This window comes from Xenopus tropicalis, chromosome 7 (genome assembly GCF_000004195.4).
Source record: "Xenopus tropicalis strain Nigerian chromosome 7, UCB_Xtro_10.0, whole genome shotgun sequence".
In the NCBI taxonomy this organism is placed as follows: Eukaryota; Metazoa; Chordata; class Amphibia; order Anura; family Pipidae; genus Xenopus; species Xenopus tropicalis.
The window spans coordinates 98515340-98542247 of NC_030683.2; the positions used below are offsets into that span (position 1 = coordinate 98515340).

General features: G+C 38.3%; 1 protein-coding gene across 3 annotated transcripts in view; it reads right to left on the reverse strand.

Moving 5' to 3' along the window:
• chd5 (chromodomain helicase DNA binding protein 5) overlaps window positions 1–26908 on the reverse strand; it is a 147184-nt gene that overhangs the window by 9883 nt on the left and 110393 nt on the right. For 2 of the 3 annotated variants that reach the window (XM_031905732.1, XM_031905734.1), the window contains exons 29-39: window positions 26185–26318; window positions 24300–24444; window positions 21030–21189; window positions 17709–17788; window positions 17026–17149; window positions 16003–16095; window positions 10236–10385; window positions 8288–8396; window positions 5928–6060; window positions 4376–4571; window positions 29–189 (exon numbers count right to left, since the gene is read on the reverse strand). In XM_031905732.1, coding sequence (XP_031761592.1) covers window positions 29–189; window positions 4376–4571; window positions 5928–6060; window positions 8288–8396; window positions 10236–10385; window positions 16003–16095; window positions 17026–17149; window positions 17709–17788; window positions 21030–21189; window positions 24300–24444; window positions 26185–26318 — 1485 coding nt within the window. The remainder of the gene's footprint in view (window positions 1–28; window positions 190–4375; window positions 4572–5927; window positions 6061–8287; window positions 8397–10235; window positions 10386–16002; window positions 16096–17025; window positions 17150–17708; window positions 17789–21029; window positions 21190–24299; window positions 24445–26184; window positions 26319–26908) is intronic. The other variant, XM_031905733.1, reaches the window with a different exon arrangement.

Below are 26908 nucleotides of genomic sequence, written 5' to 3' on the forward strand. Positions count from 1 at the left end.
AAATGAAATGTGTGACTAATGATCTGACCTGGACAGTCGGGTCCCCTCCTCGGTTGGTAAGTCTGCTAAGAATACTACGCTCGGACATCTGAAGGCGTGCTGCAACAGGTGGGATTCTAGACAGCATTGAGGGTAAACGGGTCACATCTGCCTTCATATCACTCAGCAACTCTTCCAGTTGGTTCAGAACTGAAACATACCATTGAGTATTACATCTCAAATGTGCACTAAAATCAGAGAATAGCTGTCAAAAGTGCAACCTTCCAGCTGGAATAGCATCCAGGAGTAGCCCTTCCAGTATTCATTGCCATTTATCCTTTTAATAAAGGCAGAATCTGCCTTAGTTTTACATGTTTCCCCAAAAACAAAACAAGTGGGGAAGTAAATACAGGAAAAAAATTTGTGGCAAGCAATTTGGGCTGGTTAGTGAATCCCATGCAGTTGTGCCAACAACAAATGTGCATGTTTCAGGCAGGCAATAGCTGTGTATTACCTATCCATCTATTTGTCCCAAGCTTTGGTTCCCCTTATGCATCCTCTGCATTGTGCCCAGTACCTTATTCATATTAACTGGCACAACCACTGAACTACTGCTAGGCACAGTGTATGGCATTTTATTATGTATATCACTGACACCCTAAATGGCTGGATAGTGTGGTGATGCATGATGGGAAAGTCTGCATCCTACATGTAAAACTAAGGCAAATGTCTTGCTGCTCTTTTCCATCCTCAAATTTCTCTCTCCTTACATATTAACATAGGTAAGTTGGGTTGAAATAAGACCATCAAGTTCAACCCTTCTTAGCAAACCCCAGTGCATACACATAGACTCATACTGACCTATCTATACACTCACATACATAAACTACATACAACCACTAATACTAACTGTAGATATTAGTATCACAATAGCCTTGGATACTATGCCTGTTCAAGAACTCATCCAGGCCCCTCTTAAAGGCATTAACAGAATCTGCCACATCTCTAGGAAGGGCATTCCACAGCCTCACTGCCCTCACCGTGAAAAACCACCTACGCTGCTTCAAATGGAAGCTCTGTTCCTCTAATCTAAAGGGGTGACCTCTGGTGCGCTGATTTTATGGGAAAAAAGAACATCCCCCAACTGCCTATAATCCCCTCTAATGTACTTGTACAGAGTAATCATGTCCCCTCGCAAGCGCCTCTTTTCCAGAGAAAACAACCCCAACCTCGACAGTCTCACCTCATAGTTTTAGGGGGGAATTTATTAACATTCATATTTCCATGGTTTTATATTTGTTAAAAGCATGACTAAAATAATTTCCAAAAATGGCTTTTATCAATGAATGAAAAAAACGCATAAAAGCACTACTTTTTTGTAATGTTGCACAAAAACCTCAACTTTTTCATATTGTCACACAAAATGTGTCAGAATAAAACAAAAACCTCTAAAACCAGAAAGCAAAGAAAGAGCTTCCAATTGTAAAAGGGACATCTGCCACTGATAAAAAAAATCAGATAAATAAATAAAACTGCAAAATAAATTAAAACAAATTTTTGCATTTTTGGCGACGAAAAAAACAAACCAAAAAGTAAATGCTCCCCTATATCACCCATCCCCTTTACCAGTTTAGCTGCAGTCTCTGCACTCTCTCCAGCTCATTAATATCCTTCTTAAGGACTGGAGCCCTAAACTGCACTGCATACTCAAGGTGAGGCCTTACCAGGGACCTATATTTACATTATTTCTACCAAAGTGCATAACTTTTTCAGTTTTCAACATTAAACCTCATTTTCCAATTATGTCAAATTGCTCTACAAAGTGGCAGAATACTGCATGGAACTTATAGTATAGATTTTTAAGTCATATTAAACCTTTTTCAGTCTTATAGGATGAGCAAGTAATTTCCAGAAAGATTCTGTGCTTTTGTTTCTAGTAAAGGTTGCATCAAATTCACATAGAGATTCATTAAAACATACATTTTCCTTGGGGCACACAATTTCTGTAATCATCTGCCTGTTTTTCATACTGGTACAAGATTTCCCACATTCTGCTGCAGTTATATTTATTTACTAGCATTGCCATGCCAAATGTACAGATGGATCAGTGAGTGCCAGACATGTTGTTCATTTTGGCACTTGAGATGGTTGTCACTACATCAACTCTGCTGCGAGCTAGCTGGCTAAAATGCATATTGACTTGCCACAGTGGTACACTGCTCTATCCATATTACTGTTGGGCAAAAGTGTTCAGAAACCCTGAGAAGTTCTGTTGTTAAATCTGTGGGCCGAGAGCAAAGCCCTCAATGATGGGCCCCTGCAGCTGTCCCAATAGATATGTCCTAGAACCACCCTCAAGCAGGCAAACTAGAACATAATAAGGCAGGCAATAAATAGATTATCTGTTAAATTGAAAGCAAAATTGGGAGTGCACCCCACTAAATTAACAGTGATGAGAGCAGATAAACCACATTTTTAAAATGGGGGAAACTTCAAAAATGTAGTCTTTTATAGAGACTGAATAACTAGCTGGTGGATTCAAATGAGGGTTCTGCCATTTTCAGGATGCTGCTTCATTTGAATATTATAGCAGAAGAAAGATGTGATGGCAGACCCCCTATATAAGGCCCTGGGCAAAAGCCCCTTTTGCCCGTTTATAAAAATGGCTGTATACATTCCACTCCATCTATCCTGCTCACATGTGTCACAGTGTACATTTCCCACCCATAACTCAATATCATGTCAATGACATGTTTCAAAGCAGTTTAAGAATTCCTAACCATATATTATCTATGTCAATGAATGCTTAGGCTGATGCCACATGGGCTGATTCTCGGTCTGCGGAAAAACACTAGCTTAGAATCAGCCCCTCCGATGGCATCGGCCTCCTACCTTGCCTGCACCTGGAAGCATTGCCTCTGGCTGAGTGCAGGCACAAGTGTTGGATATTCCAGCTGATATCTGCCATGTGTGCCTGAAATCGGGCCGACACAATGCTTCCGGGTGCAGGCAAGGTAGGAGGCCAATGTCAGTGAAGGGGCTCATTCTCGGTCTGTGCTTTTCCACAGGAATCAGCCCCATGTGGCATCAGCCTTACAGAGCTGGTTTTAATGTCCATTCTATTATACTGACAAACTACAAAGCTGTTTTCATCTTATCTTCCCATACTTGTCATATTGTATAAAGTGACAGTTCCCATAGAGTCAGTTTTAATGGGACAGTATAATCCTTTGTGCAACTTTCAGTGAATAGGCCTTGCGCTGATTTTTTTTCTCCATTGTTTTAGTCACAAAAATCTATAGTTTTTGTTATTTCTCCACCTAAATAGGGCAAACAGGAAAAAATTTAAGCTGCTTTACATTTGGTATTTACGAGGTAAATAATTGTATTACCAAAGCACAGATAACCTCCACCCCCCGCATAGCAGACTCCTGTTACAAGAAATGGTGAAAGGGGGTTGTATAGTGATAATCTAATTATCTATGTTGCAAGAACCAAACATAGTGTAGCATCAGTTTCCCTCTTTAGCACAAGGAATAACAAAAACGATTGTGTTTTCGATTATTAAAACAATAGGCATGTTTAGCAATCCATTTTTTGTAACAATTTCCTTTTTCTTGGTACTAATAAAACTGTACTTTTTAACTCAGCTACATGAATCCACATTGATGGCAAATAAAAAAATGTAAGATATGGGGATCCAAATTATGCGAGGACCTTTATCCAGAAAACCCAGTCTCTCAGGCCCAGACTGGCAATCTGTGGATTGCGGCAAATGCCAGAGGGGCTGCTGTAAGATGCCATAGACAGACACTATTTATTGGGCTGGTGGGGGCTGTTTGGGACTCTGTAAAAATGCCAGGGCCTATTTTGTAACCCAGTCCAGGCCTGCAGCCTCCAGTCACTATATGCCCTTCTTTTTAAATTTCCCCATCTAAGTTAAAATTGTGTGTGTTCAATTTGAATTCTGCTCTGAGGGGCCTGTGCGCATATAAAATGAGTGTCTTTTGACATCAGTGGGACTTTGCATGCAACTGGGTCCACGCAACAAGCCACACCCACAAATTTCACAGGTTCCCACCAGGATAGGTGAGTTGAAGGTTGACATCTCTGCCTGTATACTACTGGAGTCTGCACTGTTCTGTACTTTCTATATGAACAGGGCATCTGGTTTTTTTAAGGGAATACATGTAAAATGTATATGTAATATGTAGCTGTTAATAGAAACTAAACTATTCTAACTAAATAAATTAAAAATTACATTTACAAAAACCTAATTGGGCTTATGTTCAGCATGGGTTTAAATTGTATCTTTAGCAAATGCTGTTGGCAAGCTGCACAATCCAAACCAGCTAAAGCTTGTTGTCAGTGTGCAGACACAGGAGTAATGACAAACCTTTGTGCAGAACAGCATTGGCTGGCTTGTTTCCTGCTAGAGACTCTTTGGAGAGATGCTGATGGCTCTCAGCGAGACATTCCACTTCAGCTAGTCGCGCATTAAGTGCCATGGCTGGATGATTTGGGTCTTGAGTCATGTTCAGATAGGCTGCCCTTCGTAGCTGCTCTTCGATCACTAATGCTTGTTCTAGTAACTGGAAACATATTGCAATTAAGTACGCTTTGATCATTCAAATCACTTACAATTAGGTTCATTAACATTCAGAAATATTTTGAAGGTCAGTGTTCCTCTGTCCAGTTCTTATGGATAGCCATGCAGAATAAGATACACTTGTGATTCCATGGGCAAAGGTGAAACAAGGGCACAAAGATCATTTACTCTGCTATTTTACTAAAGCTGGCCATACATACTGGCCAAATGAGTGGATCTTTCCCTGCATATGCCACCTAAAGGTCCCCATACACGAGGCGATTTCACTCGTTGTGCGACGAACGATTATATCGACAAACGATCGTATGGCGATCGGGTTTCCATACGATATGCCATCCACGGGCATCGATAATTTGCAAAAGATTTCATTGTATCATTATCGTAAAATACGTACGATCGTACATCTACGTACGATCCAATGTCGTGGCGGAAGCGGTATTTACAGGAAACAGGAAGTGATGTAACATGAAGTGATGTAACATTCTTCTTCGCTGAGTATAAAAAAATGTTTTATTACAGATCCAAAAGTTTTCGTATACGAGCCATTAAGTTCTGCAAAGAACAAACGTTTATGCATGTTCGTGTTGTTCCGTTTTTATGTTCGCTTGACTTCCGCTGCTGGCAATCATGACATGCGCAGAGAACAATCGTTCGAAGACAAATGTCTGACATTCACACCAACTGGCAGATTTTATCGTTAAACGACTAAAATTTTTAAACCTGGCCGATCGATTCTGGGGGCGATAATGTCGGGTCGATTAGTGGGCCGACGATCGTTCGCACACCATCAACTATACGATGACTTAACGATAGTATCAGATCGTTCGGGAATCGGTCGTTTGACAGTAAAAAATCGGCCGTGTATGGGGGCCTTAAGGTGGCCAAATAACTGGATTACGACAAGAATAGCAGCCGTCAGAGCAAGGACTGCATCAATGAGCTGATGTGGTTCTCATTCTGTCAGGATAATCAAACCTGCCAAATCAATCTAAAGGGCCCAAATAGGAAGCTAAAATCTGCCCGTGTATGGCCACCTTAACTTTTCTGATTAAATCAAGCGTAGCCTGTGCTCAGGTCCTTGCTACTGAAAACACCAGAAGTATAGGCTCCAGGTCACGTGACATTTTAAACTTTTTTAATCCTATATAGGTAGTTACACACTGTACAGGGACATAAATTACTATATGAAGAGTAAAATCTTTATTTTATGTATTTATATATTACTGAAAGCTTCTATACCAGTGATATACACTAATACAACATCTATACAGAATTTCTTTCCCCCACCTCATACTGTGCTGTTAATATTCTAAAAAGCAAATCATAAAAGTGAAAATACCTTAAATCTCCGAGCAAGAAACTTGTTTTTCATTTCCAGATAATTTCCTTTATGAATTTCCGATTTAAATGGCTCATTCAAAATTAAATAGCGGGGGTCATTCTGAATGTCCTGCCAGCGGGCATAACCATGTCTGTCACAGAAATCAAGGACATAACAGGTGCTGCAGGGAAACTATTATACAATTAAAGGCATATGCTGATTTGATGTACAATGCCTTTACATATCCTGGGATTTTTTCAGTATATTTCTCCGATGCAGAAACATAGGCAGGGCACAAGCTTATGTCTCAGGGTAACCTTCAGCAATAAATAAATGAAAAACAAAGCAGGTATTGACATATTAGGCCGCATACCAAACAAAAATAAATCATAATGGCCAAATACACTGCAGGGACTGACAAGTCTGAAAAGGTCAGAGCAGCTGGGTGGGTGCCAGTGCGCTTCTCAGGCACTTTAACCTCTCAGTGGAATTCTCATCAGTGAGCATACAAGATACACATGCAGCAATTTAAATGAGCATTACAAATATTTTCATTATTGTTAAAGGTTCATTCACTCTGTTTAAATCTATACAACCTATGTACAGCCTTATTATAACATTTATATTATAACGTAGAAGGATGCTAGAAGTCACTGGGAAGTTCCACAACCAAATAAAGGCACAAGGGCACAGACCTTGTATATAAAGCATGGCACTTCAAGGTGACCTCTAATATCCCTATATTTTAAAGCAGGGGTAATCTTTTATAACTTGGAATATACAAGTATCAGTATATTGTGTTACACTAGTGATATCACTAAACAACTTTTATAACCAATGACATCATTATGCACCATATTCATGGCTTTGTACATTATAAAATGTCTCAAGTATAATTACACAGGAATCTAGCTGCTCGGTCTTGGTCCCATGTGTTACTGTATGTAGTGAAGTGTTGGGCAACTAAAAGTCCCAATAAAAGCTGCTAGGGGTTTATGAGATTTGTGGAGCAATAAGATTTTGGGAGGTGCCAGTTGGTCATGCCTACACAGACTACTGACTTATCCATACTGGGTACACTGTAGATACAAATACAGAGATCACTGCACTGATAATATTTTGTTAGGAAACAATATGACCTCAAAAACACATGGGCCGTTGTATATTCCAAGCCAAAATATTCTGTTTTCTGACTGCTGTAGCTAATTAATTAACAAAATCTTGGGGCAATTTGCTATATCTCATAATCCCCCTGCAGACAGGAAACAGTATCATATTGCAGCCAAAATAGCTTGTAAGTTAAAGGGGAACTCCGGCTTCAGAACCAAAATTTCTTCAAGAGCCCCACACAACACAGAAACCCCTTATATACTTAATACTGTAATCTGTTCCTTTAAAAATGTATGAATAAATACCATTTTTATATGCTGAAATTCAGCTGCAAAACAGTTTTTCTCTTTCTGCATCATATGAAATTCTGACAGGGGAGGAGGGACTAAAACATTGATGTTACAAATATAAACAACTTCTCCGTGGCATGCAGGAACTTCATAACCCATAATGAATTGCACTGTGATGTTCCTTTTCTTATTGCCATCAATTGTGGGATTTGGATAACGCAAGCTAAAGGCAGGTTGAGGACAGTTGACTATTGTTACATTTTTTTTGAGTCACAAAGTAGTCAGCCAGATCAATAGGAGAACAGGGGGCCAGGCTTAAGTAACTGTTCCAAATCATATTATGACATTAATTTCTAACAAAGATAAACATGGTAAACAGGGAACCATAGGTTACTCCATGTTCTTGGTAGATAATTATAGTACCAGTATACAACCCCCCCACATTTTGTTGTGACTGTTTCGTTAGCAGGAGTCTATTATACAAAAGGATTATAATTATAACCTTGCAAGGGCCAAACATGGAGTAGCTGCAGTATCCCTGTTTGGCCTGTTTAGACGAAGAATAACAAACAAAAGATATTTCATGATTAAAACAGGCAAAAAAATATGCTCAGCACAAACCCTATTCATTTCGGTCATGCTGAACATAAGGGTATATTTTCCCATTCATAGAAATAAATTTCTGAACTAATTAGGCTTTAGTTTTCCTGCATTTTAACAAAAAAGTCTAAAGCTCACTCACTATAAATGCCAGTGCAATCTCAGTCAGTGCATGTTAACAATACTTCATATACAGATGGTTTAATGTTTATCTATACAGTTGGATTAGATGGCACGTGAGGATATGCAGTGGTGCACCACCTGTGTCAAAGTCTGATAGATCTTCTGCTCTGAGAACATGGGCTAAATGCTTTTATATGGCATATACATTATCCCTTATTTTTACACATTTTACACATATCTCTCAGCCAAGGATACGTGACAATCCCAGCCAGAAGCCAGTAATCATGCCTTCTGTGCCAGATATCATAAATTTTCCCTGAAGAGATTGCGGCTCTTTCTTCATTTTGCCACAGTGTGTGAAGTTCTGAAGGTAGAAAAGGAGAATTTGCACACCATAAGTATTAATGCAGGCATGACATCCTGAGTTAGCCTTAATAATGTACAATAGGCTATATATATATATATATATATATATATATATATATATATATATATAAATAGCAAATAATGTACCCCCTGTTGCAAAAATATAAAGATATTACAAGTCACCAGGGAGTTGGATTACAATATAAAGGCACAAGTTGAAGATCATGTGCTTTTATACAGGTCATGGAACTCCAAGGTGACTTCTAATATCTTTTACAAGAGGAAAACATTATTTACAGGGGTGATTCTGAGCCCCAGGCCACCCTATGGCAGCCTTTCCGATGTGCCTCCCCTGCACTTACCTTTCTGAGCTTTCGTATAGGTTAAGGGGGAACCCATTGCTAGTGAAGAGTGCATAATTCATTGTCTCTGCGCTAAAACTTTCAAAATTCTGATTTAATAACCAGAAGGACATGTCACTTAGGTCCTCTTTTCTTTGGAGAAAACTCTCCTAAGTGCTGTGCTGGCATCTCTTTACCTTAACATCTTTGGTACTTTGGCATTTGCATGTGCTAAAAACTTATATTTATAAAAATAATATATTTCAATTGAGGGGGTGGGGGGGGCTAAAATTTTGGCACCCCACTAAAATAGACTGTACATGTCCTATAACGTTACCATCAGCAGCTTTATTCTGCCCCTGGTAACCTTCTCTGCTTCCCTTATGTTAACAGCAACCTTTATTATTATTATAATACAAGTTCAAGACATGTGACATCACTAAGCACTGATTATAACTAATGACATCACTTAGCACCATTTATAAGGATGTAATTTACAGGATTACTGGTGTAATTTATATATATATATATATATATATATCACCTGCACATCAAGGCAAGGTCATTTCAAATGCAATGGTGTCACCAAGGTTGGAGTGACAACAGATGGTTACCAATAAGAGTAATTAACACCAGTGAAACAGGTGCTATTTGAAATAGCAATCTCTTCTGACATGATAGACCACCACCATCACTACAGGGAGAAGAAAAGCTATAAAAGATTTGTAAAAAGTCTTAATATGTTGATACAGAATATAACTAAGAGTAAAAAGCTCTATGCACTCCAGCTCTATGGAATTCCTCAGATTGTGGAAAGGTTCCAATGTTTACTTGGAAATGGAAAAAATAACTATGTTGGGGTGGGACCCTAATGCTCATGTGTTTTTGTAGTTGAATGGGAGGTAATTAGTTAAAACGACAGCTAAAATCTCCCAGAATAGGCCGGCTAGCACATGTGCATATTAGACAAATGGTCCAGTTCCAGGCACTCATCTGATGTACTACTGCATCCACATATTTGCACTAATGCAAACACAGGGTAAGATTTAACTCAGTGAGAAAAAGGTTTATCACATGAAAACTGATGGATGAGATTTCGTTTGAGATGTAATTCTATTCAGAAACACATATCTGATGTATCTGATGGTTTATCACACAAAAACTCTTTTGAAGTCTATGGGAAAAAAATAGTTTTCTCCTTGAAAGATATGTTTTTCTCATTGAATTGGATCTGGCCCATAATCAACTGGGAGTGGCCCCAAGTATGTAATCAGAAAAAAAATCTATAATTTCTAAATACCACACTACCTGCTGAGTGAGGCCACAACTCCAACAGGAATGTTCATGGTGGGCTTGTAGTCCTTTATTATTATTTACGTAAGCACGAAAGTGACTACAACTTTAAAAAAAATATATAGGTATATTTTTTTGTCAAATCAATCTTTATTCCACATTGTCAGTTATAGAAAATATGAATTGTACACATGAGCATTTACCTGTAAAGCCGCCATCTGCAATATTAAACATAAATTTAAATTTGCCATTTTTATCTTCTTTTTTCCCTTCATCATCTTCCTGTTTGATATCGTTTTCACCATTCTGATGGGTCTCACATTCTTCCTTTTCATCAGGTTTATCATCTTCTCCTGTAAACCAGATTCTGTTATTATTTATAAACAGAAATGTAACCCAAAGAATACACTCTTGCTGCATAGAGGCTTTTTCTTGCCCTAATTGTTTGGACACTGGTGATTCCTTCTCTTCTCTCTCAGCGTTAGCATGAACGCTCCGAGCGTTCAGGTGTTTGTAAATCTCCCCCTTAAGGTAATTGGCTAATTAGAAAGAGTGGTAAGTAGAGCTAAGACTGAGTGGGTAGACATGCCCAGAGAGTGTCCATATAAGGTAGGAAAATTACATGGGGGATATTCAGCCTGTGAAGATTCAGCCTCCATGTGTTGTTGAGATTTGCGGTTCAAAAAGGTTGCAGGTTAAACATCTAAGTATCTATTAACTGTTACACATGTTCTTTGTGCTTTTATCTACCTTTTCTGCCAAAAAATATCCTTTGATGTTGGTGGCTATGCCTTAGACTAAAACTGGCCTGACCATACTGTGTAATGAAGTAAAGAATGCTGGGACTGTAACACCTGGACAGCCACAAATCATAACTGCTATGCTCAGAAAAGTCTGTCACATAAAAATGTGACATAAAACAACGAGAAGTTAACAAGAATAGCAACAGACAAACTCAAAACGTTTCAGACAGTATGGAAACCCTGGATAAGTTACAGGTTTAACGATTCATTACCTCCACACCTTCTTACATTATAAACAGGTATAGCGCTACAATTAGAAAAAGCAACCAGTTCGCTCCTGATATTATATCTACATTAACTCTTTTACTGCCAAGCACGTATCTCATACGTGCTGGCAGTAAAAGGGCTTAAACGCCAACGACGTGTCTCATACGTCGTTGGCCTTTAAGCGCTGCTCTCTGCAGCGGCGGCATGTGCCGCCGCTGCAGAGAGCTTCTAACAATGACAGCCCCCCTGGGCAATGTGCCAGGGGGGCTGTCATGAGGGTCCTGCGATCGATCGGGTCGCAGGACCCTCCAGGAAGCAGCAGACGCGATCGCATCGCGTCTGCTGCTTCCTGCTTCCTCCTTCCCCCCCAGCGCCGGCCCAACTGAGCAAGGAGCGATCGGGTCTTCAGGACAGGTAAGGACTTTTTTTTTCTTGCATTTACACACCATTTACACACTTAGACACACATTTACATACATTTATACACACTTACATACATTTACACACACTTACAGCACACATTTTAGCATTTTTTTTTTTTTTCATTTTTCACACTTTTATACACTTATTTACACTCATATACACACTTACACACTATCACACAACTTTTACACATGTACACACATGTATACACAAACACTTTGGTTTTTTTTTTGTTTTGCTTTTTTGTTTATTCATTTTACCACTTTGTTTTTATTTTCTTTTACCTAAAAACTGTTTATTTTGACAGCGTAACTATTGGATCAGATATTCTGACCACTAATTACACTGTCATGTAACTTATTTTGTTGTTTCACTGATTTGCACAATTTTTGTGGTTTTATCACATTTTATCCCTCTATAAGTGTTCCTGATCTGTTTTTAGCGTAGCTTTGCCAGGTGTAACTTTGGTGTACAAAAATAACTTTGCCTATTTTGAATTCATCATAATGTGTACTTTCCAAAAATATATGGTTTTCTGGGGGTCACTGCATAGTTAGGGGGGGTTACTGCACATAATACACTGACAGGGGGCTCTGTGTGCAAAAGCTGAGTTGGCAGGCGAGAAATCCTTATGCGCTATTTTCATTTTGGGGTCAGTACATACTCCAGACTTTGGTATATCTATGCATATTGGGCATCAAACTGTTCAGTAGGCCTCTGGTGTTCCTATTTGGGGTGACTTCCCTTTGTACGCAAGAAATTGTGTGAGATAAATGCGGCAAATTGCAACATTTTTAGGCGATTTTCTGAAATGTCATAAAAACCGATAACTTTAGGAAAGCTCTGCAGATTGGTACTTTGGTGTAGAAAGGACTCTTTACCCTTGCTGGATTTGTCAGAATGTGTACTTTCCAAAAATATATGGGTTTGTGGGGGTCACTGTATAGTTAGGGGAAGTTTTGGCACATAATACACTGACAGGGGGCTCTGTGTGCAAAAGCTGAGTTGGCAGGCGAGAAATCCTTATGCGCTATTTTCATTTTGGGTTCAGTACATACCGCAGACTTTGGTATATCTATGCATATTGGGCATCAAACTGTTCAGTAGACCTTAGGTGTTCCTATTTGGGGTGACTTGCCTTTGTACGCAAGAAATTGTGTGAGATAAATGCGGCAAATTGCAACATTTTTAGGCGATTTTCTGAAATGTCATAAAAACCGATAACTTTAGGAAAGCTCTGCAGATTGGTACTTTGGTGTAGAAAGGACTCTTTACCCTTGTTGGATTTGTCAGAATGTGTGCTTTCCAAAAATATATGGTTTTGTGGGGGTCACTGTATAGTTAGGGGAAGTTTTGGCACATAATACACTGACAGGGGGCTCTGTGTGCAAAAGCTGAGCTGGCAGGCGAGAAATCCTTATGCGCTATTTTCATTTTGGGTTCAGTACATACCGCAGACTTTGGTATATCTATGCATATTGGGCATCAAACTGTTCAGTAGGCCTCTGGTGTTCCTATTTGGGGTGATTTGTCTTTATCTGATCTTTATCAAGAAATTGTGAGGGATAAATGCGGCAAATTGCAACATTTTTATGCAATTTTCGAAATGTCATATAAATCTGCAAACTTAGGAAAGCTTTACAGCTTGGTACTTTGAAGCAAGAAGAAATGATTACCCATTATAGATTCGGGGGGATGTGTACTTTCCAAAAATATATGGCTTTCTGGGGTGAATGTACTTTTTTTGTAGCATTATCCCACATAAAGGATGTAAATGTGTTGATTTTGCAGGAGCTGAAATGATAGATCATATGGGGGTATGTTCCCATTGGGGCCCCTACATGCCACATACTTAGGTAAACCTATACATATTGGGCATCTAACTGTTCAGTGGACCCCTGGCGTTCAAATTTAGGGTGTTTTATCTTGGTACCTAACACTATGTGGGAGATAAGATGCTGCAAAGTGGAAGCTTTGAGGGGATTTTTGGAAATGTCATCAAAATTGCTAACTTTAGAAAAGCTGTGCGGCTTGGTACTTTGGAGTAGAAAGACATGGGTACCCATTTTAGATTCGGGGGAATGTGTACTTTTCAAAAATATATGACTTTCTGGGGTGAGCGTACTTTTTTGTAGCTTTATCCCACATATAATGATGTAAATGTGTTGATTTTGCAGGAGCTGAAATGACAGAAATGACAGTATATATGGGGGTATGTTCACATTGGGGCCCCTACATGCCACATACTTAGGTAAACCTATACATATTGGGCATCAAACTGTTCAGTGGACCCCTGGCGTTCAAATTCATGGTGTTTTATCTTGGTACCTAATGCTATGTGGGAGATAAGATGCTGCAAAGTGGAAGCTTTGAGGGGATTTTTGGAAATGTCATCAAAATTGCTAACTTTAGAAAAGCTGTGCGGCTTGGTACTTTGGAGTAGAAAGACATGGGTACCCATTTTAGATTCGGGGGAATGTGTACTTTTCAAAAATATATGACTTTCTGGGGTGAGCGTACTTTTTTGTAGCTTTATCCCACATATAATGATGTAAATGTGTTGATTTTGCAGGAGCTGAAATGACAGAAATGACAGTATATATGGGGGTATGTTCACATTGGGGCCCCTACATGCCACATACTTAGGTAAACCTATACATATTGGGCATCAAACTGTTCAGTGGACCCCTGGTGTTCAAATTCAGGGTGTTTTATCTTGGTACCTAATGCTATGTGGGAGATAAGATGCTGCAAAGTGGAAGCTTTGAGGGGATTTTTGGAAATTCCATCAAAATTGCTAACTTTAGAAAAGCTGTGCGGCTTGGTACTTTGGAGTAGAAAGACATGGGTACCCATTTTAGATTCGGGGGAATGTGTACTTTCCAAAAATATATGACTTTCTGGGGTGAGCGTACTTTTTTGTAGCTTTATCTCACATATAATGATGTAAATGTGTTGATTTTGCAGGAGCTGAAATGACAGTAATGACAGTACATATGGGGGTATGTTCCCATTGGGGCCCCTACATGCCACATACTTAGGTAAACCTATACATATTGGGCATCAAACTGTTCAGTGGACCCCAGGCATTCATATTTAGGGTGTTTTATTTGGTTACTTTATGACCTGTAGGAGATAAGATACTATAGACTGGAAGCTTTGAAGCGATTTTTAAAAAAAATCACAAATTTTGATAAAAACCAATAACTTTAGGAAAGCATTGCGACTTGATAGTTTGGAGTAGACACACAGTTGTGCCTATTCTGTATTCCCCAGAATCTGTTCTTTCCAAAAATGTACAATTTTCTGGGATAAACCTTCTGTTAGTGGAATTTTGGCCTTGAAATCCAAAGTATGCAGTTTTTTTGGAGCAGTGCTTTGGGAATTTGGTAATGTACTGCTGGGAGTTTTTGACCTATACAAGTGAGAAATCTCCATAAAACTATATATATTTGGTATTGGCACGTTCAGGAGACATGGGACTTTCCAAATCAGTTGTATATTCGTGCATAAAATAATTTTTGTTTCTAGTATGTTTGATTATATTATGGAAAATTTGATTTTTTTTGCATTTTTAGACATTTAGAAGCCTATATCTTGTTACAGAATTGGAATTACACAAAAATTCTACCATATTTTGAAAGCTTAGGTTGTTCTAAAAAAAACGATATATTGTTTTCCTTGGTAAACTAAAAGTCCCCCCGAGGAAAGGCCCCTAAAGTGAAACAGTGCAAAATGTTCAAAAACTGTCTGGCAATACAAGTTCCGCTTTGACCAAAATGGCTGGCAGTAAAAGGGTTAACCAGGTTATTTTTTCTTATTGTTTTACTATAATTGTTCATTGCTACAGAATTCTATGGTCTCCGTCAGTATTGCAAAAAGGCTACAGAAAATTTAGTTGCAGTTTGTAATGTTTAGTACAAGTGATAACATTGATGGAACTGGAAAAATATGCTTAAGGGGTGGTGCCCCAACAGCTTGTACACCTTTGGGTAAAAATGGTGAATACATGTTATGGCTAAAATGTATTTTACACTATGTATCTACTGTATACAACTTTTATATGTAACAAGCAACCTATATGTATGTTATGAAAAATTGTCTAAAAAAATAAAAATATTTAAAAAAAAATGTGACATAAAACATGTTTATACACATGACATATCACACTACTAAGCGTTCTGATCACCTTTACATCGTACTTAGCAAATATAAGACCAATACTGACAAAGGTTTGTCAACTTTAGTCTCACTAAGTAGCATGGAGCTACATCTCCTAGCCTTACATATTTCAGATAAAACCTGGTACTTGGACTCATGGTACATAGGGGACACTCAAATGAAATAATGTTGGATAGCCAAGTACTGGAACAGAGGAGATGGTGGCATAAGCTTCAGGCACTTTTCCCAAAGCTGAAGTACCTCCAATGAAGAAATCTACCTGCTTGCCATCGGTTTTAGAGATATAATAATTTATTTCACTGTTGATGGTTCTGTTTCTGAGTAGTTTTATATTCATACTAAGGAGTAACCGTACCTGTCTTGGGCTCCTTGTCCTCCATTTTATTTAGTGTTACACAGAGATCTGACTTCTCTGAGGGTTTTTCTTGCTCCTCATGGGTCTCAGCTGCTGAAATCAATAGGCAAGAGAACAGTTATCAGAAACAATTGACTAAACCAAGAAAGACTTGTAGCTCAAACCTCACCAGAGAATAATGCCACCCTTGTATGGGTAATTTGACTGGCACCAACATGTTAAGGAGGACTTGTTCATCATTTAGGAGAAACCCCACAGTCTTGGCAAATACATAGAAACTTCTTGCAGATAATGCCCTTGTTGCAGCTGAACTCTGGACTAGCACTGCAAGGCAGAAGTGTGCTGAGCCACAACACTGCCCAAAGAAAGGCGATTGCATGTTACATGAGATACATGCTGGTGACTTCTGTACTGTCTCAGTAAGGCTTATCCCAGCTGGAAAGTTGAGAAGCTTGCGTTTATTACTTACCCATAAGCAGTGCCGGAAGATAAATAGTTGATTGATAGCCCTGGCAAGGCTGCCCGTTGCAAGATTAATGTCACTAACATACCTCCATGCCTGCTTCCCGTAGCTAAACACTGCCCTTATTCTGTAGCTGGCTTATCACCAGAGCAACTAAGTCATTTGTGTGTCACCAACATATAGGTAACTTTACCCACTGTACCCACTTTAGCCAATTCCAATTAATGGCAAGCCCCACTTTTACTTGTTTTCTCTCTGTTCTGTAGGTCTGTAATCACAGGTATGGACACAATGCTTAAAGCAAATATATCTGTTCTTGATTATATTTATTCTGCATTTAAAATTAGTATCCAACCCAATCCAACAAGCACTTGAGCACCTGTGTTGTCATGCTGTGCAACACACAAAATTCACCACAAGGTAAACACTAGCTAAACCTTTATGGGTGCAGAACCTAAAGTGATTGGCATCTATTTTCCAAGCCTTTACATGTGATTATCAATTATCATATATTTGCCAAGCGTTTGCAAGTGAAAGGGCACCATCTGTTTAAACCTTACCTTTAGAGTTCTGATCTGCAGATTCCTTTTCCTCATCCTGTTCTATATCTTTTATTTTCATTTCTTTTATATCTAAATCCTCGTTTATTTCTTCTTGTTCGGATTTCTCCTGCTTGGCTGTAGGCTATACAAATTGTAGATATTACTAACAGACAGCTGCTGAACAATATATTATCTTGTGCCTTGAAGTCTTAAATATGTCTCAATTTCTGCTGCTACACTACAACCCCATGATTCTAAGATAGGAAGTATGTGCCACTATTTACACACAATGCTTGAAGAAAAGTGGAAAAAATGTTTTACAAAAAGAATACTTAAACATATAAGTATATATACGTATACTTATATACTTATATTTATCCCCATGGCTTATCAATGACAAATACACAAATGATAATTTAGATTATTTCTTTATTTAGCTACCAAGGAAAAGCCAGAAGATATGAAGTCAAGAACTCTCTGCACCTGATTTATAAATATAGGTGCTAAGGTACACCAGTGGAGGTGCCAATAGCAGACAATCAGGTCTTTGCATTTTTAGCACCTATGTTCATAAATCAGTCTCTCTGTCTTCCCTATGGATACAGACACACACAAGTGTTTCCACATTCATGCAGTTAGATCATGGTTAAAAAATACATAGCACCTACATAAACTACTGAAAAAATATATGAATATGACACCTGTGCCTCTGTGGGATATTTGGGCTTGAGCTCCACCATCTCCGAGTCATCTTGCATTGCAGACTGTGCATCACATTTTTCTATAAAAAACAGAAATAACACCGTTTCAGGTGAAATGCATAATTAACTCCCCAACTCAGTCTTAAACATGGACATTAAAATTTTAGCAAAAATATAAGCTACCAGACTTAGCCCTAACCTTCCAAGTATGATCCATAAAGACCAAATTGGGTTTATCCCGGGCCGTCAAGCCCTGGACACAATCCGTAGTTTGCTTCTAAGGATGGCTCAGGAAAAAAGCAACTTCTATGCCAGCCATGCTCCTTAAATTGGATATAATGAAAGCATTTAATGCACTCTCATTGTAATACTTATATTTTGTACTACAGCAATGGGGATTTGGCCATAATTACCTTCAGTGCATGAAAAGCTTATATAACTCCCCAACAGCACCAACAAAACTGTCTGGCCTTTCTATCAACCATTCTAAGACCAAAGCCTACAACATAAACCTTACAAAAGAAACAGAGAAACTTTCAACATTAAATATTGAATTTCACTGGCAATCTACATCTATTTCTATCCTGGCTGGCAACATAACAGGCAACCCGGAGCATTTATACCACACCAACTATCCTGGCCTTTTTAAAACACGTACTAAACTCCCTCCTCCAAGACTGTGTCAAATATCATATATCATAGATAGGAAAGATGTGGTCAAGATGACCCTTTCTTCCAAAGATACTCTATTATTTTAGGACACTAGCAATTTCAGTTAATCGGGCTGATCTGTAACAGTTAGATGCTAAATTGATTTCATTTGTTATGGAGTGGGGGTTGCCAGAGGGTCAGTTGCTCTTTATTGTATAGATCAAGAGACTCCAATGGGCTGGGGTTCCCAAACCTCTATATCTACTACATAGCGGCACAATTGCTCCCATCCTTCTGCTTCATGGAGATCATTTAGCCCCTCTCTGGGTCCACCTAGAAAATACCTTTACAACAATTTACGTGGCTGAAACATTAGTCTGGATTCAAAAACCCCAGCATCCTGTATTGGTTAGATACTATTTACAGCATTCCCTCACCTTGTGGGATTCAGTTGCTTATAAGTATGCCCTCTCTTCTACACATATACCCCCAACAGCATTATTCAGAAACACCCTTTTCCCACCAGGGCTTCAATCCACACTCTTCCAATGGTGGACCCAGCACAAATTCACCATAGTATATGCTATATTAACACCTACACTCTCGAATACCTATGAGAACACGTTCATTGTTCCTAACTCAGAGCTATACAGAACTTTCCAGTTGGTACATTTTTTCAACTCATGTTGGAAATGATCTAATCCCAAAAGGCATCCTTCTTGGAAAGATGGTGTTTGAATGGGAAACCTCCTAAAAGAACCATATCTGATACTGATATATCTGTTATAGCCTGGGAACGAGTACTGGGTCATACTACTGAGGAGGAAAAATGGCTTAAATTATGTACAAATTTGAAACATTGCTCCATCAATACAATACTATTAGAAGCTGACTACAAAGTGCTCCTTAGATGGTACCTGACCAGAATAACAGAATTTGTCCAAACAGCTGCTAACAACTGTTTTCGGGGTTGTCAAGAAGGGGGCACTATGGTATATATTTGGTGGACCTGTCCCAATGCCATACACTTTTGTTCCAGAGTCTATAATATGATTTACTCTGAATTATACGTTAATCTGAGAAAAAATCCATATGAAGCTCTATTGGGGCGGTCCCAGAAACCCTCACCAAGACCCAAATACGATTAGTCAACTTTATTTTGTAGGCAGCTTGTGAAACGTTGGCAAAAGCTTGGAAACAAAGGTATATCAAGTTTTCAAAAATGTAAGAAACTAGACTGGATATTTGTAAAGGAAAAACTAACTAGCATTATCCCAGACAAATATGCTCAGTTTCTGGGAACTATTAGAGAGCATCCCACTTTCTTATTCTCACCATTATACTTTCTCTCTTTGAGTTACTGTCTACGTCATACCATTTGGCTTTGTACTGATATCTGTTAAGCTTTGGTTTGAAAACGTACAACTTCTACTGTATTGTATCAGTCTGTCATGACTTTCGATAATATGTTTACATACCGTTATGTAAAACAAAAAAGAGAAAACCCAAAAACAATGTACATTTTGAATAGTAAAAACTGTAATCCATTACTTTAGGTAAAAGATGGAAACCTGCCACCTGTGCTATATAACATGGATGGGACTGTACAGCTTACAGTACCTTATGATTAAAGGAAACAGAGAAAGCAGAGGTCTGGCTGAATATGGGGCAGCCAACACTAAAGATAGTTCACATTGGTGGGTATCTACACAGAAAGGGCCATGTATAACAATTTGGCACTTGGGCAGTAACCTATGGCAACCAATCAGAGCATTGCCTTTAATGTTGAGCCTGCAGCTGGCTGATTGGTTGCTGTGGGTTACTACCTAGGTGTAACTTTGAGCAGTGTTTATAAATGAGTCCATCATGGTTTTAGAATAGAGAAGAGGTTTTGTCTTGGCCCTTGCCTTAGAGGGGACCCCTAGGCTTGAAAAAAATACCAGTACATTTAGCAGTACATTAAAGCAGCACATTACATTTTCCTGACAGTAGACAAAACATAAAAAAACTGATACATTTATTAAAGCAGATCAATGTGTCATTTTTTCCAAATGGATTTGGCTGCTTTGATCGCACACATTCATCAGTAGAGATGTACATGGCATTCTCACCTGACATCGTCATGAAGGGAGGGGTTTATACCCCTCAAACGTTGAATTCATTGCACAAATCAGTCTGTGGCTTAAATAAAGGGCAATGTGCTGGGAGTTTTATGCGAGTGCTGTTCCTATCGATCTAGCTTTACCTGTCAGTACTGAGCGCAGCTCAGCAGTGGCACTGAGCACTAACAGTCACTAATTCTGATGCAAATCACATGCAGGGATTAATATATCAGACAATGATTATTAACTCTAAAATTTTTAGTAATGTTTTACTGAGCAGTAACTCTCCTTAGCCCTGGATAAATCAGCCTTAAAATGGGGGTCATTTATTAACCAAGGCAAATTTGCCCATGGGCATACCCATGGCAACCAATAAAATTCTGGCATTTGTTGTTCTGCCTGCAGCTGGCTAATATAATACAATCACTGACTGGCTGCTATGGGTTGCTGCCCATGTGCAATTTGCCCAGTTTTGATAAATGAGCTCCAATGTCCTTCTCTGTAACCAGTGTAACTTCTCTTTCTAATGTCAATGTACTTTTAGGAATAATATAGAGTGTGTATATACCTGCCATGGTAATTACTCCAGGTGGCATTGGAGCTGGGCTGGCTGCAACAGGTGTGTTGGGATCAGAGGAAACCATGTCAAAACATTTTTTGTTCTGTACACTCTCCGGGATTAGATCTGGGGTACTGTACTTTCCATTGACTTGCTCAAATTCTTGTACCTACAAGAAAATAAAATTGCGAGAGTAATGCATTTTGTAAAAAAAAATTTGGTTATGACTTACTGCCTTCCGTGGCAAAAAGAAAGAAGTGATGATTAGTGCCAAATCAACTATGAATATATATAGGACTGTAGCTGCTCCCGTTTGTTTCCCCTGCAGCTTTAACTTCAATGTCAATAAATACGGTACTGCAATGTCCTTACAATCATATGTTACTTATTTTTACAGCTTCATTGGTTTGTGCTACTGATTTTTACTACCTTCTGTAGGTAGAAGTCTTATGCAATATTGCACTTGTTGTTGTGCATGTGGCATACTAATTAGATGTGTAGGTTTAGCCAGGTCTGCAGTTGGCCATACACATAAAGAGTCACTCGTTTGGCAAGGCTGCTAATCAAGCAGATATGTACCTTATTTGGCCACCTACGTGCTGGACCAAGTCAGGCTGATCTGACTGTTTGGCTCCCAGGAGCCATGGAGCCCCGTGGGGAGAGGACACAATTAACCTGACACTGTGGTTCTTGTTTGACAGCATTTTCAGATCTGCCCTATGGATACCTGTCCTTGTGTGGCAAGGTCTTGCTTGGAAGATAAAAGCTATCTGCAGTGAGCTTGAATGGGATGGAACTACAGTGTCTAGGACTTGCACTATATAACAATTATTTTTTATTTCAAGACAATTTCTATATGCAAATTAGGGGGGGTGGCCATGGGGTCCAATGTAGCCCTTTCCTATGCAAAACATTTTCATAAGTAACTTTGAGAATAAATTTGTGTAGTCTAATAAGTGGTTTCAACAGCATTGCCCACTGGACCCTAAAAGCTTTCCATGATGATATTAATTCAGTATTACCCTAAAATTTATCCTGCACAGACTGCCATAAGATTGCATTTTTGGATACTATGGTTATTAAAGAGGGAGATTGTTTGTACAATCTACAGACAGAAACACCCTGTTATATTTTGATTCCTTCCATCCATTACAGACTTGGAAGTCACTATTCAAATTGTAAGTATTGTATGATTAAAATGAATTGTGTCAGATGAGAATATGTTAACAAAGCAGTTGGATAAGATGGAGGAGAAATTTGTACAGAGGCCCACTCTTGAAAAAAACAATGGTTAAAGGTTGAAAATTGGTAGTGGTAGTGATTCCATCCATTCCCCCAACGGAATTAGGCATGTATCCTGTTTGTATCACAATATACTTACAGTCAGCTTAAAGGTTGCTAGGATTATCCATAGACACATAGGGATTGCAAAGAGATACTGGCACCTACATTTTTAATATATATATATGATAACATTGTCATTGTCTTTGCATGAGCTTTATCATTTTGCCATAAAAGTAGTTCCTGATACTTTTACATTACCTATCTGATCCCCCATGTTCCTCTATGAGCGGGCTGCCATATTTGTGCAGCAGTAGTCTGTTTGCATTAGAAGCTATAGCTGACAGGTTGAAAAGGGACAGGTTGGCAAAACAGTTAGGTTTAGGAACTTCAAGTAACAGTAACCAAGAAAAGCAGCAAAAATCCATCAACATGACCTATAGGTAACTTTTTTTTGTGTCAGTATCACTTTACAGATGGAATCCCCAGTGTGAAGGCTTTCCAAAATATGCCGTTACTATTATATAGAAAAATAAGACCATAGGATCCATATTAGTTTGTTTAGATGCAGGGGGTCATTCTATGAAACAACGATTACTGTACACAAAAGTTAATGGAACCTTTCCTTGTCTGTCCTGCAACTGTTGCTCTAATGGCTTAAAGGTCGACACCATATATCATACATGTAAGGGCACTACTATCAAGATCAGACGGTATTATACGTGTACAACTACCTTTGTAGTGTACACCATTGCCCATGAGGGCAACTTTATGCTGGGTAGACAATCCGTATGGTCAAGGAATCCAGGAACACAAATGCGCTATTAAACTGAAAAAGATGGATCAAGCTTTATCTTCTCCTTTATCACTCATAATTAAATTGCAAGTGGTTAATTGTCTTCCAAAATGTCACCGTGGTGGTGATAGAGTGAAGGAACTGTTAAAAAAGAAAAGCTATGTGGATACATCGTTTAGAGACGCTGGAACCCAATGGCCTTAATCGAGAATATAATTTGCATTCCATATAATGGTTAACTGATTTTAATGGATAGTATGGTTTTATTGTCTTATGTTTTGCAGATTGTTTTATGGATCTAATGATTATATACAGGCACTAATATTATGATTGGATCATGAATGGTGCTGTGCTTTTTACTATTGTGGCATAATACAGCTGACGAGTGGACAAAGGGCTATGTGCACTTTTTTCTTCAGAAATGACTGTAAAGTGCTGACCAAATTGTATTCTTGTAAATAAATTATCACTGGTTTTTGCATAGGGAAAAACTGTCCCCAATATTATCATGCTGTTCCCCCAGGAAGAAGCCTGAGAGTTTCTTCAAACCGGTCTCGTACAAATATATGCAAGCCGGAACTCTGTAATGTAAAGAAAAGAAGACTTTCTACTTAGGTGACTGAAAGCTCCTCTTTCACGTAGGTATAGATTTCTGTAATTAATTGTCTTTGTGTAAACAAGCTAATGCATGTTAATGCTACTACCATAGAGCTAATGAAGACAAGACTAAATATTTAATTTTGTTTTTACATAAATTAACTTAAATTAACAACTCAAATTAGTCTGTCTGACACAACTGATAACATGCCCCACATTATAGTTTTTTGTGTGCCCTGGCTGCCCGATAGTGTTAGCAATATTGCATTTTTTATGAGATAAATATGGTATTACCGAGGTTATGACCCAATTGATTGAGAGCAATACACAGGTATGGGATCCGTTATCGGGAAACGCATTATCCAGAAGGCTCCAAATTACAGGAAGACCATCTACTATAGACTCCATTACAATCAAATAATTCACATTTTTAGATATGATTTCCTTTTTCTCTGTAAAAATAAAACAGTAACTTGTACTTGATCCCAACAAAGATATAATTAATCCTTATATATACTTATGTGAAGTCCAGATCTAGTTTAATACTGCCATCAAAACTATCAAAGCATACCTTGAATGCTAATTGTAAACTTTTACTCACCCACCTTCTTTCGAACCAGTGACATGACTCCAATTCTAGTTAGAACGTGCTGACGTGACAGGCCTTCTCTTGGAACCCCATCAGCAAAGGTTTCTGCTCCATCCGCTCCAGGTTCACACAGATGTCTCATAAATAAAGACACATACGCCCTGAGGAGTACAATTTCAGGCTCATGTAAAAATGTCATTTATTTATAAAGCTAGTTGTAACACAGGAGTTGCGTGCTGGGTGAAAAAGTCCTTTAATTTATTTATTATTTTCTATTTATATAGTGCTGACATGTGTACATACATACTAAACAGAGTTATATAAACATATTGCAAGACACCAGTTCCCTAGCCTTTAAAACTAGCCAGACTCCAGATGAGAAAAGGCAGTATGAAAGAAGTAACAGTCAGCCTGAGGCTAACCAACCTGTGCTGTGACTAACTTCATGTAAGTTAGCTTTAGATTGTAGCACTTAAACATACAATCAATATCTGAACGTTCGTCGGAAGAAGACTAAACTCTGAATGTGTATGACCACCTTAAGAGCCAGATTTACTAACAATCAAATTTTTTTTTTTCTATTTCAAAATCATACCTTTTAGTTCATAAGTTCTACAGGCCAGGGACCTCCTTCCTTCTGTGTCTCATACCACATAGCACTTACTCCCTGTGTATTTATAATTATTATTGTATTTATTATAACACTTGTCCTCCCTGTGTGTAATTCTGTATATTGTAAGACTGTACAGCGCTGCGTACCCTTGTGGTGCTTTAAAAATAAAGTTATACATACATACATATAAAAAATATGAATTTCATTAATTACAAGAAAACACATTTTTTTTTTTCATACGCCTTTTAAACGCTGGAGAGGTAGTGTAGAAGTCCATGAGAGCTGTCCCAGGCAAATTGTAACAATCTTTATTTATTTCATGCTTTTAGAGGTTTTCCTCTTTTTGTTTGTACGTAAACACGAAAATTCTTACAGAAACAACGATTTCTACATTTTTGTATTCTTATTCGGATTTTTTTTTGTAGGTTTTATACATTAGACTGTTTTAATTAATTACTTGGTATTTGTGGTTTAAGTAAAAAAAATGTTTATTATGGTTTTAAAAGCCACAAAAATCTGATAAATCTGGCCCTTGCTGTACCTCATGCTCAGACACTAAAGTGTAATTTGCACACAACAGGGATTCACTGTGACTGGTGATTATTGGAGACAGTGCTGTGTTTCTAGTAAAATAACCTAATAAGAATAAATTAACAGTGAAACAAATGTATATACAGTAAGCAGGCGAGTACAAGGCATCCTAAAGCTGAAATGAATGTTGAGTTCAGGAGACCCAACATATGACCCAGTAGAGTAAGTTATCTACTTTGACTCTTCCGAGCAAGCCTTTGTTCTCTAAAGATCTGAACCATTTCAAGTATAAAGCTAGCAGGAACACTGCGGGTTACACATCAGATGTTTGATCAAGTGAAGTTCTACTCAAACCTGACATAATAGCACTTTTTCCTAAAAATCAGGTCATATCCCCATGCTGTACCATTGAATACAGTGATCACAAAGATGCTAGATCAAGGACCAGAAGAGTAAAGCCACACAACTAGTTCTGAACATGAAATCATTGACATCATTGTTTCAAATGGCAGTTACACATTGCTTGACTGCCACCAAGTGGAAACTAGTGGAACATATACTTAGTATTGTACAAATGTATGTACGATAAAGGAATTTCAGAACATCTCCGTGAACTGTATTTTGTATACTTGTGCTACTGAAAAGTATTTGTATAATGGGATAGCACAAGAAAATATGCACTGATGCTGGTTCTCGGTCATTATGGCGAATATGGTCTGAAACCTGCATTTTAGGCAAATTAAAAGGGAGATATTACCGAAATTCTTTCTCAGTCTTTCCTCTGAGATCTCGGACGAGCCAGTTTGAATTAAAAGCATCTTGTGGTGGCATTCCCCATCTCATGATAGCATTTAAAAATGCTTTACGCTGTCTTGCATTAAATCCAAGGACCTTTAAAAAGTTAAATTATTACAGTTACAGAAATTCCTCATATTTTTTAGTAAAAAATTCCCTGAGACTGATTCACTAAATAATATGCAAACATTTTTGTTTGCCCTTGGTGGTAAAAACAAAATACTAGGTAACATTTGTATTTATACATGTATACAAAATAGCCATCTTAAACCTACTGCATTTGTTACTGGGATACTGGGATTAAGGAAGAGGTAGAGATCCAAAGGTTACAGAAAATTGGCAGGGGGCACCAATAAATAAAAGTAGAATATATTGCTGTTTCAAAGGGCGGGGACTCACTGGCATCTAAATAACTACCCAGTAACATATACATCAGAGATTCTCTATGGGTAAGGACCTAAACAATGCAAGCCCATGTCCACTTTAATAAAGTGACATTTATTTATAAAGAACAAAATAGTAATTAAAGGAGAATAAAACACGTAACAGGTAATGTCCTTAGAATGAGTTGATGCCAAGTCCAAATTGGCTCAAACTATACATGTTCAATGGCAATCACTTACTTTGGGGACTGCCTTTTTAAATTGCCACACATCTCTGCGGTCCATTTTGGAGCAGAGACTTTT